Consider the following 14688-nt stretch of genomic DNA (forward strand, 5'->3'; position numbering starts at 1 on the left):
GCAATTTATTATTAACAATACCGCTTTGTTATTAATAATACCGATTTGTCGTTAACAATAAATCGAACAATTTAAACAAGTTTTATTAAGTATGAGTATATTCATGCTTCCATAAACTTTTATGACACAGATATTATTATCGACCATAGGAAGTATGTTAATTCTGAAAAATAAGAAATTAAAAAGAGAGGGTAAGTGGATCAAAAATAGCTAATGGAAGAGAATAAGTTTTCTAATAAATTATAGAATCACTTTTTATAAATCAAAGTTGATTTGCATTGTAAAAGCGGAATGCTTTGTTCGAATGCTTTGCAATTCCCACCGTACACTGTACTAACTTTCAATACTCTGTCGGCAATGTTGCGGATGACACATAATGTTTAGTCTATTCTATATCTCGTCTGTGATTTTATTTTTATACTAAGCTTTGTAGTAGTTGTAATTCTAACCACATAGTGTCGCAATCTTATTCTGTGCTGAATCGGTAACGTTGGGAATGACACTAAATTATTAAGAAGCTCTTAAATCATTGAGTCATACTATATAACAATGCATTGAATATCAGAATTATATTATATCTTATCTATGATATCAGAAATTTATATGTGTATCTCAAATTCGTATATTAAAAATTATTCTTTAGAGAAATATTTTTATTAATCTCAAAGGGTGCCTCATATTTCGAATACGTTACTGTTGTTGCTTCGTGGCATCGACGCGCTCAGCCAGCGGTCGTCATGGCGACTAGCAATCATCTTCCCCCACTATTTTCGAACGAGCCCCCTCTGCGTCAGTCGTTCGCGAAGCCTCGCAGGCGGTGGTTAGTGCGTAGTTGGGTAATCGATTTTAATGTCTGTCGTCTTTCTCATTCTTACCCCTTTATAAAAAAAATCGTAAAATCAACAAAGGAAACGGTGCGCCTCGGGGGCGCTGCCGCAAGTGTACGGTGCCGAATTTCATCACGGTGATTGACTTCGCTCCCAGTTCTTCTCTACACGGTCAATAATGAGGGACATGGCGGGCAAGATCGCCGAGTTGAAGTTCGAGGCACCCCTCGCACGTTTCGAGGAGGAAGACACAGCCAGTTTGAAGAATATGAATTTACTGACAGGTGTGGAACAGCATGATTTGGCTTTCCTTTCGTTTCTTTGTTCTCGATTTATCGGCCGTCCCATTCTGTCGCTACAGATTTGCGTTAACCTCGTTTTGGGTCAGAGTTTATTCCGATGTTCTCGAATCGGAAATATCTCTTTGTTACGAACGCATTTTTCCAAGTACCACAGCTACGGACCTGGCGGATTTCTCGTAAAACCGAGAATCGATACACCTTCGATAATTCTCGATTCACCCTTATTTTTGGCACAATCGATCTCGAGCTAGTGGGAAAGTAGGTGAATATCGTTGAGTTATGAAACAAAAACGATTCCAAGACAGGCTGTCGCGTGATTTTCTTGATGTTCTTGATGTTCCTTACTTTGACTAAAAAAGGCGTTCCAGTACGTCGCCGGCACTATAAGCGGAAATTTCGAAACCGAAAGAGTTTCTCGATAGTGGGAACAGGTTTCGTTTGGCTGTGTAAACGTATAAAACGTGCGTGCACGCGTGGTCACGCTCATTTTGCGGACGTGCAAATTAAATGACGAGGGTGGCTTAGTATATGCAGCGGTGAAGAAGCGACCTTCGGGCGACGAACGCGCGACAAAAGACTACGTCATGCGTACAATTGGTGTCTAATATCCTTCATGTACGCTTTAACTCTCGTATCACTTTTCACGACATCGTAGAACACACATCGTTGGAAATCTGGCCTCGAAACGCCGGCGGGCTCGTGCGTGGAGAAACGCAAAACGCGTATATATGCCCTCTGGTGGCACGAAAAAATGACTGATATTTAATCCTAAAAACATTCGATCCGCCATGCGTCACTGACATCTACAAGATACTACGATCCATCGCGTTTATGTAACTGATAACGCATTCGTGGTAAAAGTAAATTAGTATACCTTGTCTTCTATGTCAAACAGGTACACGTATTATTCTGTTTCCAAGTACTTTCGTAATGAGTTTCTTACGATGAAACTCGGTACACAAACGATGAGCTATTATTGGCCACTCGGTTTATTACGTCCCATACGATCGAACCATTGTGTTTACTTTTCTCTCGATTCTATTAGGAACGGTGACTGATAAACTGATGCGTCATCGAATGCTAAAAGTAGAGCAAAAAAAAAAAAAGAAACAGTGAAAGAATGTATAAATACTGATCATGATTTCTCTTTATCATATTTAGAACAATTGCTGGACACGAGTTTAAACACGAATTACGGAGAAAATTGTAACGCAAACGAGCCAGCCACCACGCACGAAAATGGTACTGATATTCTCCAAGAGGGGACATTCAGCCCCTTCAGTGGAAGTCTCGAGGACCTCGTTAACACCTTCGACGAGAAGATAACATCCTGCTTCCGCGATTACGGCACGAACGTCGAGTCTCTAGCACCTGTGCAAGTACGGACGCAGGAAGAAATTATGAACGAGTGCCAGTAAGTTTCTGGAGCATCGGTGGGTTTTTTTGGTGATTATGTAGATTAGGGTTTATCCAATATATTACCAAGATAAGCTCGTGCGGTAGAAGAGAAACGTAACGAGAGAAAGGTTACAAGAATCCGTTGTATTGGTCTCGTTTCTTAAATATACATCGTTACACCAAAGTTCATTAGAGCGTTTAAACGATAACCACTTGGCAAACGTTGACACAAAAACTGAGACTTTGTTGATCGATCAATTAGTATAAGATAATGGTTGCAAATGAAAGTTCCAGCGGTTTCTTTATTTCTTTCCTCTTCTTTTATTCAGCGTCATCGAACGACCTCCTTTTTATAGAACAACGATAAAAAAAAAAGTGCACAAGTGAAAATTACGTTAGTACGTGCGCGATTGAGAAGTTTCTATTACCCTTGGGTCACGCGATATCTCCGGTACAGTTATACCGGTTTATACGGCCACGTTCGACGATTAAAAAAGTAAAGCTGCTGCCGCTGCGTGGCGGATCGTCGAGTAAATGAATACCCCCGAAGATTGCCGGAGTTATCGCATTCAAATTGTCGCGTTTACCTTGAGATATCTATTACATCGTGCAACTCTTCGATCCTCGTTATAAAGTAATGATAGTCACGCTGGTGCTTGCTGAACGGAAGTAATCGTTTATGGTCATCACCGTTACGATATTATTCCCGTGTGAATAATAATTATCGGTCCCATCGGTCGGTCTTCCAATAACATAATTCAAGATGCCGGACTACGTTGTTTAATGGAACTTTTTGCATGAGTTTATGGGTCGTATAAACAAGGTGCAAATGTTATACTATTATGGTTCTATTGGTTGTTCTGTGGGTAATATTTCATATCCAGTTTAAGTAAGCTCGTGTTAACGCTTTCTTCGACTCTCGTTAAGACGCGCAAACAGTTTCGCTCGATGGCTCTGACTAAACCGATATCGCTTGAACGATACTCGTATGGTTTCATTAAGAAGCGTTACAGCTACTTGCTGATTGCCACCAGATTGATACGGTTCAACTGATATTAATCCTCTTCTTTCTGTTAACGGCTTGATGATTTTGGGCCTTTCTCTTCAAATGATTTTTCCTTCTTTTTTCCTGTTAGAAAGAAGGAAAGGACAAGGTAATTATATGATTTTTCGACGATAATTCAGAACTTTGGAATAGCATTTTTTAACGAGACGCGGGTTTTCGTTACAAGCCTGATCCCTAAGATCATGGTATCGATTTTCCAACAGAAAAGTGTGCCGCCATGAGTACTCTCTACATGACGTTTGCGGCGCGTTCTGCAGCTTTCTCTCCGCGGAGTGGACAAGCCGCGTAACAAGAAAGTAACTTACCTTCTAATTAGACTATCGTCGCGCGCCGTGGGCACATTGATGGTTGATCGATCGGTTCCTTCTCGATTTCTAAATTCCACGCAACAAAAGGCGTATCTTCATCGTTTCTTTTACATTTTCTGCTTCGTATTTACGAGTCATTTTCATCGATCATATACTAGATTACGTAACTATTTATCCAGTATTACATCTTGGTGAAAGTTCATGGTTAAGTAAAGATATAATCCTTACGAAAATACTCGTACGCAGGGAAACTCTAGAAAATTTCAGACACCGTAAGAGTTAATCGAAAACAATTGAAATGTCTGTTGCAAGAGGCGTATAAGGTTTTAGAAATTCCCGGGAATAAACCCCATAAAAAATTCACGGTATTAACCACAGTGCAGGTGACCGACCGAATATATTCCGCCACGTAACGAGTCGGTGCAGGTGAAGCTCAACGAAGCGCAAAATTGTATCTTCTTCGGTGTAGAGTAACACGGCGGGGCTCTTAAACTCGTTTCAACTCCACTGGTTGTGCATAAATTTCTTTGAAGTCACGCCTTTCTCGAAATCTGTCTAGACATCCTGTTGCTTTTCATCGAGCCGATCAAAAGAGGAAAAAAAAAAAAAAAAATAAACCCGTGAAAGCACCTCGTGGACCTAGGGACCAAAGCTATTATGTCAAAGGGAAAACCTCTTTGAGATTGCATCAGGAACGAAGAATTAACTCTCACCCGCTAAGGGAGGTCAAACGGACCCACACGCTATAGTTCTTTCGGAGTTGTGTACCTGCTGCTTGGGCAGGCGCCTACCTGAAACTTCCTCCTTTTATTTAGCTGCGGTTGAAATCCATGGGCGCGGTCCTGGAGAAAATAAATTCGATACTTCCGGGTTACCTCGATATATTTTCATTAACGTAGTCCCTGGGTAAAGTTCCATATAACATCATAGATTTCAAAATTTCGTAAGAAAATTTCCGTAGCTCTTGTACCATGCAATCGTCCAAGTCCAAAGATCTAAATATTAAAGGGACACAAATGTATGTAGTACTCATTCATTTTCGTGTTGTTCGAAGAACACTAAATACTGAAATCCAATATTTTAACCTGATTTATAAGAGTCGATTTAAAATAAATTTTCCTCAATTCTAATAAACTGCGTGCACAATTTTGAATCTGTCGAAATATCAAAAGTTTGAACGGCCGTAAAGAGTTGAGAGGTCAGTGGCCGAGCTTCGCAGAGATCGGACACGTGCAGTCGCACGTGTCTCATTCGGCACTGGTGGCCGCTTTCATATGCATGCATCAAACCGGAAAGAATAAACGCATCCGTGCATGAGTATCCGGCGCATTGTTCATAATCCAATTTGTCACGAGACTAAAGTTCTTCTCTCAAAAATCGCGTTGTTCGACGAAATAAAACGCGTCTCTCTTCTTCGAAGCCAAGGTCGTGGCTGCAATAGGTGCTCGTCTTTGAACGAGAAACGGTAGCCTTCTTTTCACCTCCTGAAAGACTTTCTCGCCCAATAGCAGGTAACTTCCTTTCCTTCTTTCTCTATGGCCCCCTTTTCAGGCCATAGGTCGTCTACTCTTTGGTAAAACTCCCAGTAACCCCACCACTTCCATGCTATTCTTGTTGGCATTGCTTCAAAAGCTATGAAATCGTTGATTAAAATGTGCAGTTATATAAAAGAATACTTAAACGAATATCCTTTGAAATTCGTTTGGAACGTACGATTCAAATTGTTAGTACCTGTTTATTTATTTCACAAAAAGCTGCTACGAGTTTCCAATTACGAGTATAAAAATGGCGAGATTAACACGTGACACGAAGGAGGGTAACCAACGCAACGGGATACCGAAATTCAGGTCCCGAGGAAAACGGTTGAGTAACGCGATCGCAGTGGCGAGAAATCGTGCATTGATCGAATCAAGAGGGGGTTCTCCCATGAAAATTTGATCTCTGTGTTTTGTTCCGTCGTTCGTATCGAGCCACCCTCCGGATGGACGAACGTCAATAAAACAGCGCACGCGCTGTACTAACCAACCGGTGCGATGTTTCCCGACCGTCGTTCTCTTTCGTGTCTCGTTTCCTTGCTTCTCAATTTATTTATCTATGTCGGCGGAAAGAGCACGGAAAAGAGGCACATCGATATAATAGAGAGATCTGGCAGAAATAGTCCAGTTTCTCTGCATGGTAATGCACTGTCTATTTTTTGATGAATGATATTTATCGGAGGGTATATATTAAAGAGTATATCATATCGTTCTTTGTAGATCCCAGTGCAGTTTCATTGACTTTGTTTCGAGTTAGATGAGATAGATTGGAATGTAACGATTTATCAGGGTGATGTATCGTCGAAGAGTTGCTGTTTCTCCTCGTAAGCTGTTTGTGTTATGCAACAGATAACGTACGAGTACTGTACAAGCCCCGTCACGGATCATTGAACCGAAGAATGAATTAATAAGCAGGGGGAGATACACTCGCCTTCCCGGGAATTCAATTTCACCGCGTTTTTCTCGTTCCAGTTAATGGGGAAAGATGTAGGGGGCATCTCACGAGCGGTGGCCACGAGGAAATGTTATTTTTCTCTTGTACGTTATTAAATTTTAATTAGTTTTTTACCTTTGACAATTATCATGCAATTATCCTATAGGTTGTTCCGAATAGATTAAAATCTCGAATAAATACAAAACCGGACGGAATTGTTGCCCTGTTTCGACGATTCTTTCGCCAACGGATCTGGCCCTGATTGTTTAGGCGTTTGTTTCGAATGATGCGACCAACATGCGCGCAGGATGAAGTCACTGCTTTAATACACTTAACATTAATGAGAAACTCGAGTGGGTCGAATTGACCTCCATTTGTTAATCCAACACCATCGACCGACCCGTCGTACATATGTGCCCATATGCTCCTTTTATTTCCAAGAACCGTTCGAGCATGCTATACCACGAACGACCAAATGAAAATAATAATAAGATCGAAATGAAGAGAATCAGTTTGATCGATAAGATTAATCATAAGAAAAAATTTCGAAGGTTACCAGTGAACCGTGAAGCTCCTGTTACAACCTTAATTGAACCTAATCAATTCGTTCGAGTTCGGTTTAGCCGATTATCCGGCAATCGTAACGGGAACAAATTTAATTGGACATAAACGCAAGGGAAAAGGAAAGGAAATGAAGACATACAAACAAAACTTTGCAGGACTCGTGTAACGTGTCATCGAATCGAAATTGTTTACAAATCAGAGGTGTGAGAAATAGCTATCGATAGGATCTCGTTCGCGCGTACCGATTCCACACGGAAATTCATTTCCTTAGAATGGGTGCATTGTTATCGAAATAAGTTAGGCTTCGTTTGCACGAAACCGAACGGGCCGTCCATACACATGCACGCCGTGTGCACGGGTGTACACGGCCCGGGAAACGCCTACGAGAACCCAATGATTCACACGGTATCCCAGAAAACGGAGACTTCATCCGAACGTTTATCTGCGTCATAGAATCTTATCGTGTCTCTTACCAGTGGGTATTTACCACGATATCACGCCCCTGGGAATCATGGAGGATGTTTGCAGACTGCTACGAAATTTAGACTGAAGTTCGACGTTCACACGATTGTTCTCCATTTGTCAGGGTATATACGATGGAACAATTCGTTCGCGATATGTTACTGTTGCTTGCTCGGTTTAAAGATAGAACAGATGACGACTAGAAATATAACTATTTTCTCGGATATCCTTGCTCCAAATTGTAACTAGTACTGATTCCCTAGCAAGCGTGTTCATATGATATCACGTAGGATTAAATCTCACTGTTGATTCTGAGAAATTGTTAAGAGTTGAGGATTAAAAATAGCAGTTGCCTGCGCGATTCGATAGTTTTGAAACGACAGAGGACAATTCAGCAAAAGGATGTGAGTCAGCTAATGTGGCGTCTGCATAATTAGTAACACGCTTGATGAAATTTAATTTGTCTTGTAGAGAAACGCTTATTCTGTGTCCGCTTATCGCGCGCCTTAACCAAAGATTTTCAAATTCTTCTTCTTCTTTTAGAATGTGGTGGACGATTACCGGCACGTTTGGTAACATATTACCAATCGACTGGAGCAAATCGTATGCTAGAAAAATGCATATGCCCGCACTTAATTTGAACGAGGCACCGGTCTCACAGGAAAGGTAAGCTCTAGCTTGTACTATAGTTCTAAGCAGTTTCTACATCCTTGTTTTGCTGCTTTCCTTTTGCCAAAAATACTTCGAAACGATGAGAGACAATTTAATATTGCTTTGAAGAACGTAAAAGCGCGACTGAAGTTTGCAAATTGGACGCTTTCGTTTTGTTTGCTGTAGACCTGAACTAGAAGATTTAAGTAGCGAAGATGAGGCTGTTGCAACTGATTTGGACATGCATGCTTTGATCTTGTCCAGTAGCACCGATACTCATAGTCCAGAGGAACCGCTGAAGACTGCCGAAGAAGTGCTCCGTGAAATAGACGATATAATGCAGGTAAACATCAATCTTCTCAAACAAAATTATTTGTACTGTTTTATGTGAAGAGAGAAAAAAACAAGAAATAATTTATTTTGTACAGGAAAGTCCGTCGATGGAAAGATCTCCGGATTCTGATGGGTCTTTATTAGATAGCGACGAAGCGTTGGAGAGAAGCAGAGAAGTTCTGTGCTCTCCACTACACGAGAAAAGTATATTTTCATGAACAGCTTCAAAACATTAAAGTGCATTAGAATAAACCTCATAATTTTAAATCACAATCGTTTATTCTAGAACTAAAACAATTTACCTCCAGCCAACTGACTGAATTACTCGGAGAAATGGAATCCTTGGTGGGAGCTTTGAGCGAAACTCTCATTGCGGAACTTGCATTACGCGATGAGCTTGAGTATGAAAAAGAATTAAAAAATCAATTTATTTCATTATTACTAGCAGTACAAAATCGACGAAGACAGCATCATGTCACGAAAAAGAGAAATCAAATGCAAAATGGTACTAGTCCTCTACCGCAACATAGATCGCTTCAAGAATCTAAGGTGATTCGCGATTATTTCGAGATAATGATTTTATAAATATGAGTTTGAAATATTTAATTTTGATATTGGTGCTTATAGTATTTAACTACTGTAATTCCATACCATACGGACAGTGGTCCACCAGACAATCAGGCGTTACAAGTTCTCATAAAAAGTGAGTATCACTGGATAATTATATGCTTGAATTAAACATTTAATTCTGATATTTTAATTTACAGTATTAAAAGCAATTAGCGAAGATAGCCCAACTGTACCTACTTTGTTAACAGACTATATACTGAAAGGTAATTAGATCTTGAGCTTATGTGAATGAATGTATAAGTTTAAATGTGTAAAAAAATTATTATTTTTTCAGTATTGTGCCCTACTTAGTGAGCATACCATAAATTGTCTGAAAAGATCAATAAAAATCAGGAAGAAAGATATTAATCATTAACAAATACAATTTGCTCTCTTCTTGCCAGTACGCTTTCAGCCGTTGTTGTGCCGCATATTCTTGCGTTAAGGCAGGTGATTTCGCTTTTGAATTGTGTCTCGAACTACTGTATCGATTGTAGATTTATAGATAGAGTCCGTGACACTTACATCTAGTCTTACTTTATATATTGCCACCTGTATATTATTTTACATAAGATACCTTTCTAATAATCTATATATACGCTCTATAAAATACCTCTTAATCGTGTACGATTTATAAAAATCTTCATTTTTGTATACGTCATCGTGGATTTCGTGATAATTCTTTTTTTTGTAATTTTTTGTACATAAAGATCTTATCGAAATATGTGAGCAAATTTTACTATATTACCGAAAATACTTATATTTATGTAGAAAAATATACCTATTAATTGTAGATTACAACGTATAAACTTATGAATTTTAGTGTATATTGTTGTAATGTCCATGTACCTAGAATTATCTAGTAACGTATCGCGCAAAAGTAAAGACATCTTGTTGCTGAAAACATCTTACGAATGTACACTTAAAATCTGTTTAATAGATGCCATTAAATACTATGTGTACAGCAACATGGTTGTTTTGCACATATTAAAGATATTGTGTTTGTTGAAATAAAGAAATAAATAAAAAACCTTACAAATAAAGCGTGTAATTTTTATATCTAACGAATTATCTATGATTTTTTTACTATACCCTTTACTATCAATTTACTTTAATTGATCTTGGAATGAGCAAAGAAGTAATGAACTTGGAAATACAATACGATCACGTGACGAAAGTTCTATTATAGTTCTATTCTAACGAACGAAAGTTCTGTTCTAATCTATTATTATCATAAATCTATAAAATCTACAATAAGTGTAGAGTTTATTAATATATAATATGATTTATTATTAACAGTATTTATTGTACAATTTCATTATAAGAATATTTATTTATTCATAATAAAACTAAATATAGATACAAAGAGTCTGCTTGAGTTACTTTGTGAAAACGATACGATCTTTATATTTATTAAAGTTATATTTTTCACTGAATTGTTTAAAGTGTAATTACGATGAGCAAGGTATGTGTTTAATATGTGTTATAATCTAAGATAAGTGATTTTCTTAATAGTCAGTACTTAAATTTATTTGTTTTCGTTTTAATGATATCTAACCTAAAATTTTTATACAATGAACATTAAAGAACAATTCTTTAAGGTGCCTTGGGCAAACTTGGTTGCTCTTTTTACTATTGGGACTGTGAGTACTGGATATGTTATACATTATTCTGTACAAAATAGACTTCGAAGATCAATTACTTACAAAAAGGCACTGGATATATTTTACAATAAGGAGGAAACTCTAAACCGTTTAGGGAAACCAATACAGGAAGGAAAAATAACGATCAAGGAAAACGAAAATAATATCAAACGGTTTAGTGTCAATGTGAAAGGATCTAAAAGTAAAGGAATATTAAATTTTGAATATCAAGTTCAACCAGATAAGACAAATGAAATAAAGAAAGCAGAAATTCAATTTAATAATATTCCTCATGAGACTGTTGTGATTCATAATATTTATTAAATATAGTAATGAAGTATATTCTTCTTTTCTGTTTTTCTGTTATATTTTTGTGGTATTGTTTAAAAGTTTACAAAAGCTTATTATTATATAAGCTGCAAAAGAGAACTGAGTAATTTGATCATATAACTTGTTCATATTAAATGAGTAATATGTAAGGTTGCTCTAATTATATGATATTATGGATAAAAATAGTTTATCTAAATGTCTGTAATGGCATATCTGTAACACCTTCCGGAACTTTAAGACCCCTTCTAGTATAACCAAATCCAGCTTGAATAATATGTATAGCAGCTTCAACGGTTAATTGAATATCACGTTGATTACCAATATAAGGATTCACTTCTACAAGATCTACTGCATTAAGTCTATTAGTTCTATATAATACTTCCATTAAATGAACAGCTTCCCTCAGTGATAATCCACCACGTACTAAAATGAATAAAAAATATCTAAGAATTGGGCTAAAAATTATTTAAATAGAAACAGATAATTTACCAGGAGTTCCTGTACATGGTGCTTCTAATGGGTCTAATGAATCAATATCAAAACTAACATGCAATGATTTTGATTCATTAGGATCTATTTTATTCAATGCCATGTAAACAACATCATGAATACCTGAGCAGAAATATTAATTGATTCTTATAAGACTTATAATAAATTCATAAATCTTTTCATTGTTTAAAATATAAAATATTACCATATCTTTCAACATCTTCCATACCAAAAGCAGTGATACCAAATTTTTCAATAACTAATCTCTCATAGCGATCAACAGATCTTAATCCAATATAAGCTACATTTCTAATAGATAACCTGTAAATAATTATCACATACTTAGAATATCATAATGTCTTGAAAATATTTTTATGATATATAAATTACATTGGTTGTTGCCAATCCATTCCTGGAAGATGTGGCCAGTAATCAGCCAATTCAGAAGTTAATAATGCTACGGGCATTCCATGAACATTGCCACTTTCACTAGTTTTATTTGTATTTAGATCTGCATGAGCATCAACCCATATAACAGCTACATTTCCTTTTTCCTTCAAAAATATAGTATAGAATAAACAGTATACAAAAAAAGTATACTTTTAAAAATAACTAATATCAAATACAGTTTTTTTCATATTGTACCTTAACATGACCATCTATAGTTCCAATCCCTAAACTGTGATCACCACCAATAGTTAGTACTCTCCGATCTTCTTTCAAAACCTGTTGAACTTGTTCAGATAAGCAACTTGTACAACCAGCAATATCACCCAAGTGTGACATATTATTTACATCTACATTTTTTGCTTTGTATAAAATATTGCCATAATCTCTTACATTTAACCCTTGTTTAATGTAAAAATATGTATAGTCAGAATTAAATTTGTAATTGTTAAACTGTTTGAAATCAATAAGATAGATAATAATTACCTAACAATTCTAATTCTTGTACTAATCCAGCTGCTCTAATTACCTTTGGACCATGTGCTACACCTTCTTTATGCTATATTTATAAATACTCTATTATTATAATATATTACATTATTTTATTACTACATACAGTAATACCTGTCCTTTTTCAAATGGTACCCCAATTATTCCAACTTTGCCATAATTGCGATTTCCAATTCCGGTAATAATATTTTGCATTTTCCTTAAGATGTTCATTTTATATCTATCGTTTTAGTTTAGAATTTAACACGCCAAAGTAGCTGTTTATTGACCTATGCCCTCAGACTGTTGTAATACAGATAACAGAAGATTTACAACATACATTGTAACATACACTAAAAGAAATATAAAACATAAAACTTTTTTTTTATTGAATTAAAGATTAGTACTTGTTTAAGTATCTCACATTTATTATCTGCCATATTTTGTATGAATGATTTATCATATAAATTATTATTACATACAATTAACGAATGATAAAAGTATTTTAAATATACAATAACAATAATAATTATATCACAAATGATACAAACATGTATACTAAAGAAATTTATCCAACAATTATCAGTAAAAAATTTCATTTTTTAGCTTCATTGTGCAGAATCAAATTTATTTAGGACCAAGCATATCTTCTGGTTTTACCCACTTATCAAATTGTTCTTCAGTTAAACCATTCTTCAGTGCTGATTCTCTTAATGTGAGGTTCTCTGCATGAGCTTGCTTTGCAATTTTAGCAGCCTATAGTAAAATATATTTTTCATATTATATTTGAAACTTATAACAAATCAGTTTTATTAAATTAAGCAATGTTGGTACCTTATCATAACCAATATGTGGATTTAAAGCAGTAACAAGCATTAAGCTTTCATTTAAAAGTTTCTTAATGCGGTCTACATTAGGCTTAATACCAACAACGCAGTTCTTTGTAAATGATGCGGCGGCATCACCTAATAGTCTCGCAGATCTTAAAGTGTTTGCAACTATCATAGGCTTAAATACATTGAGTTCGAAATGACCATTGCTTCCACCAACGGTTACAGCAACATGATTACCCATTACTTGACAACAAACCATAGTCAATGCTTCACACTGTGTTGGATTAACTTTACCAGGCATAATAGAACTTCCAGGTTCATTTTCTGGAAGAGATAATTCTCCCAAACCACAACGAGGTCCACTTCCCAAAAATCGAATATCATTAGCTATCTAAATAGAAATTTTATATAATATAAAATAATATTTACATTTGATTAAAAATGTTATGTTTTTGAAATAGGATGTTATTTAAATATACCTTCATAAGTGAAACTGCTACTGTATTAAATGCCCCATGCACTTCAACCATAGTATCTTTACTAGCTAAAACTTCAAATTTATTAGGAGCAGTTACAAATGGTAAACCAGTAATTTCTGCAATTTTTGCAGCTGCTTTCTCTCCAAAACCTTTTGCAGTATTTAATCCTGTACCTACTGCAGTACCACCAAGTGCCAATTCATACAATCTTGGAAGAGTATTTTCTACCCTTTTAATGCCATTACAAACTTGTGCTGCATAACCTGTATTAAAATTATTTGTTAATAAAAGCAATATAATTCCTAATATAAATGTGAATAACATGTCAATATTAACCTGAAAACTCTTGTCCTAATGTCAGGGGAACAGCATCCTGAGTATGAGTTCTACCAATTTTTATAATATCTTTCCATGCTTTAGATTTTTCATCTAATGCCTTATATAATTGTGTCAAACCAGGAATCAGTACTCTGTTAATTTCCAAAGCAACTGCTATGTGCATAGCAGTTGGAAATGTATCATTACTACTTTGAGCTTTGTTTACATGATCATTTGGATGCACTGGATTTTTTGACCCCAGCTGACCACCAAGTATTTCAATTGCACGATTTGAAATTACCTAAATAAAATTAACAAACTAATTTGAAGTTCCATGTCTTTTAATAATATCTTTGTACATACCTCATTGGTGTTCATATTGGTCTGTGTACCAGAACCTGTTTGCCAAATTACCAATGGAAAATGATCATTATAAAGGTCCCCACATATAACGTCATCTGCAGCTTTGCTAATAGCATCTGCTATTTTCGGATCTAATCCATATTCTTTATTTACCAGAGCTGCAGCTTTTTTTAATATTCCCATTGCAACAATAACACCATACTAGACAAAGGTACAAAATATAAGTTAAATATAAATATATATATATATATTCTAAATTTTATTAATTGAAAAAGAAGAATAAAGCTTGCTTACTGGCATTCGTTCAA

General features: G+C 36.0%; 4 protein-coding genes across 4 annotated transcripts; 2 read left to right on the top strand and 2 right to left on the bottom strand.

The window, feature by feature from the left end:
* The first annotated feature begins 782 nt into the window (after positions 1–782).
* Unc-76 (fasciculation and elongation protein Unc-76) lies at positions 783–9327 on the top strand. The gene is made up of 9 exons (XM_017911998.1): positions 783–1111; positions 2291–2543; positions 7940–8062; positions 8234–8390; positions 8476–8584; positions 8667–8929; positions 9008–9083; positions 9148–9213; positions 9285–9327. Exons 1-9 carry the CDS (start codon positions 1006–1008, stop codon positions 9299–9301), a joined length of 1170 nt encoding a protein of 389 aa, XP_017767487.1. The 5' UTR covers positions 783–1005; the 3' UTR covers positions 9302–9327.
* A 1013-nt stretch (positions 9328–10340) lies between these two features.
* On the top strand, positions 10341–10956 carry LOC108555942 (uncharacterized). Its single transcript, XM_017911833.1, has 2 exons — positions 10341–10454; positions 10591–10956. Exons 1-2 carry the CDS (start codon positions 10446–10448, stop codon positions 10954–10956), a joined length of 375 nt encoding a protein of 124 aa, XP_017767322.1. The 5' UTR covers positions 10341–10445.
* Positions 10957–11011: 55 nt separating this feature from the next.
* On the bottom strand, positions 11012–12621 carry arg (arginase). The gene is made up of 7 exons (XM_017911999.1): positions 12523–12621; positions 12385–12457; positions 12097–12299; positions 11842–12005; positions 11657–11772; positions 11452–11574; positions 11012–11385 (listed from the first exon to the last, which is right to left on the bottom strand). The coding sequence occupies exons 1-7, from the start codon at positions 12619–12621 to the stop codon at positions 11150–11152; spliced, it is 1014 nt and encodes a 337-aa protein (XP_017767488.1). The 3' UTR covers positions 11012–11149.
* Positions 12622–12978: 357 nt separating this feature from the next.
* LOC108556073 (fumarate hydratase, mitochondrial) lies at positions 12979–14682 on the bottom strand. Its single transcript, XM_017911997.1, has 6 exons — positions 14675–14682; positions 14381–14581; positions 14036–14318; positions 13700–13962; positions 13222–13611; positions 12979–13143 (listed from the first exon to the last, which is right to left on the bottom strand). Exons 1-6 carry the CDS (start codon positions 14678–14680, stop codon positions 13015–13017), a joined length of 1272 nt encoding a protein of 423 aa, XP_017767486.1. The 5' UTR covers positions 14681–14682; the 3' UTR covers positions 12979–13014.
* Between the last annotated feature and the right edge of the window lie 6 nt (positions 14683–14688).

The sequence above is a fragment of the Eufriesea mexicana genome, unplaced genomic scaffold, assembly GCF_001483705.2.
Source record: "Eufriesea mexicana isolate 0111107269 unplaced genomic scaffold, ASM148370v2 scaffold294, whole genome shotgun sequence".
Classification (NCBI taxonomy): Eukaryota; Metazoa; Arthropoda; class Insecta; order Hymenoptera; family Apidae; genus Eufriesea; species Eufriesea mexicana.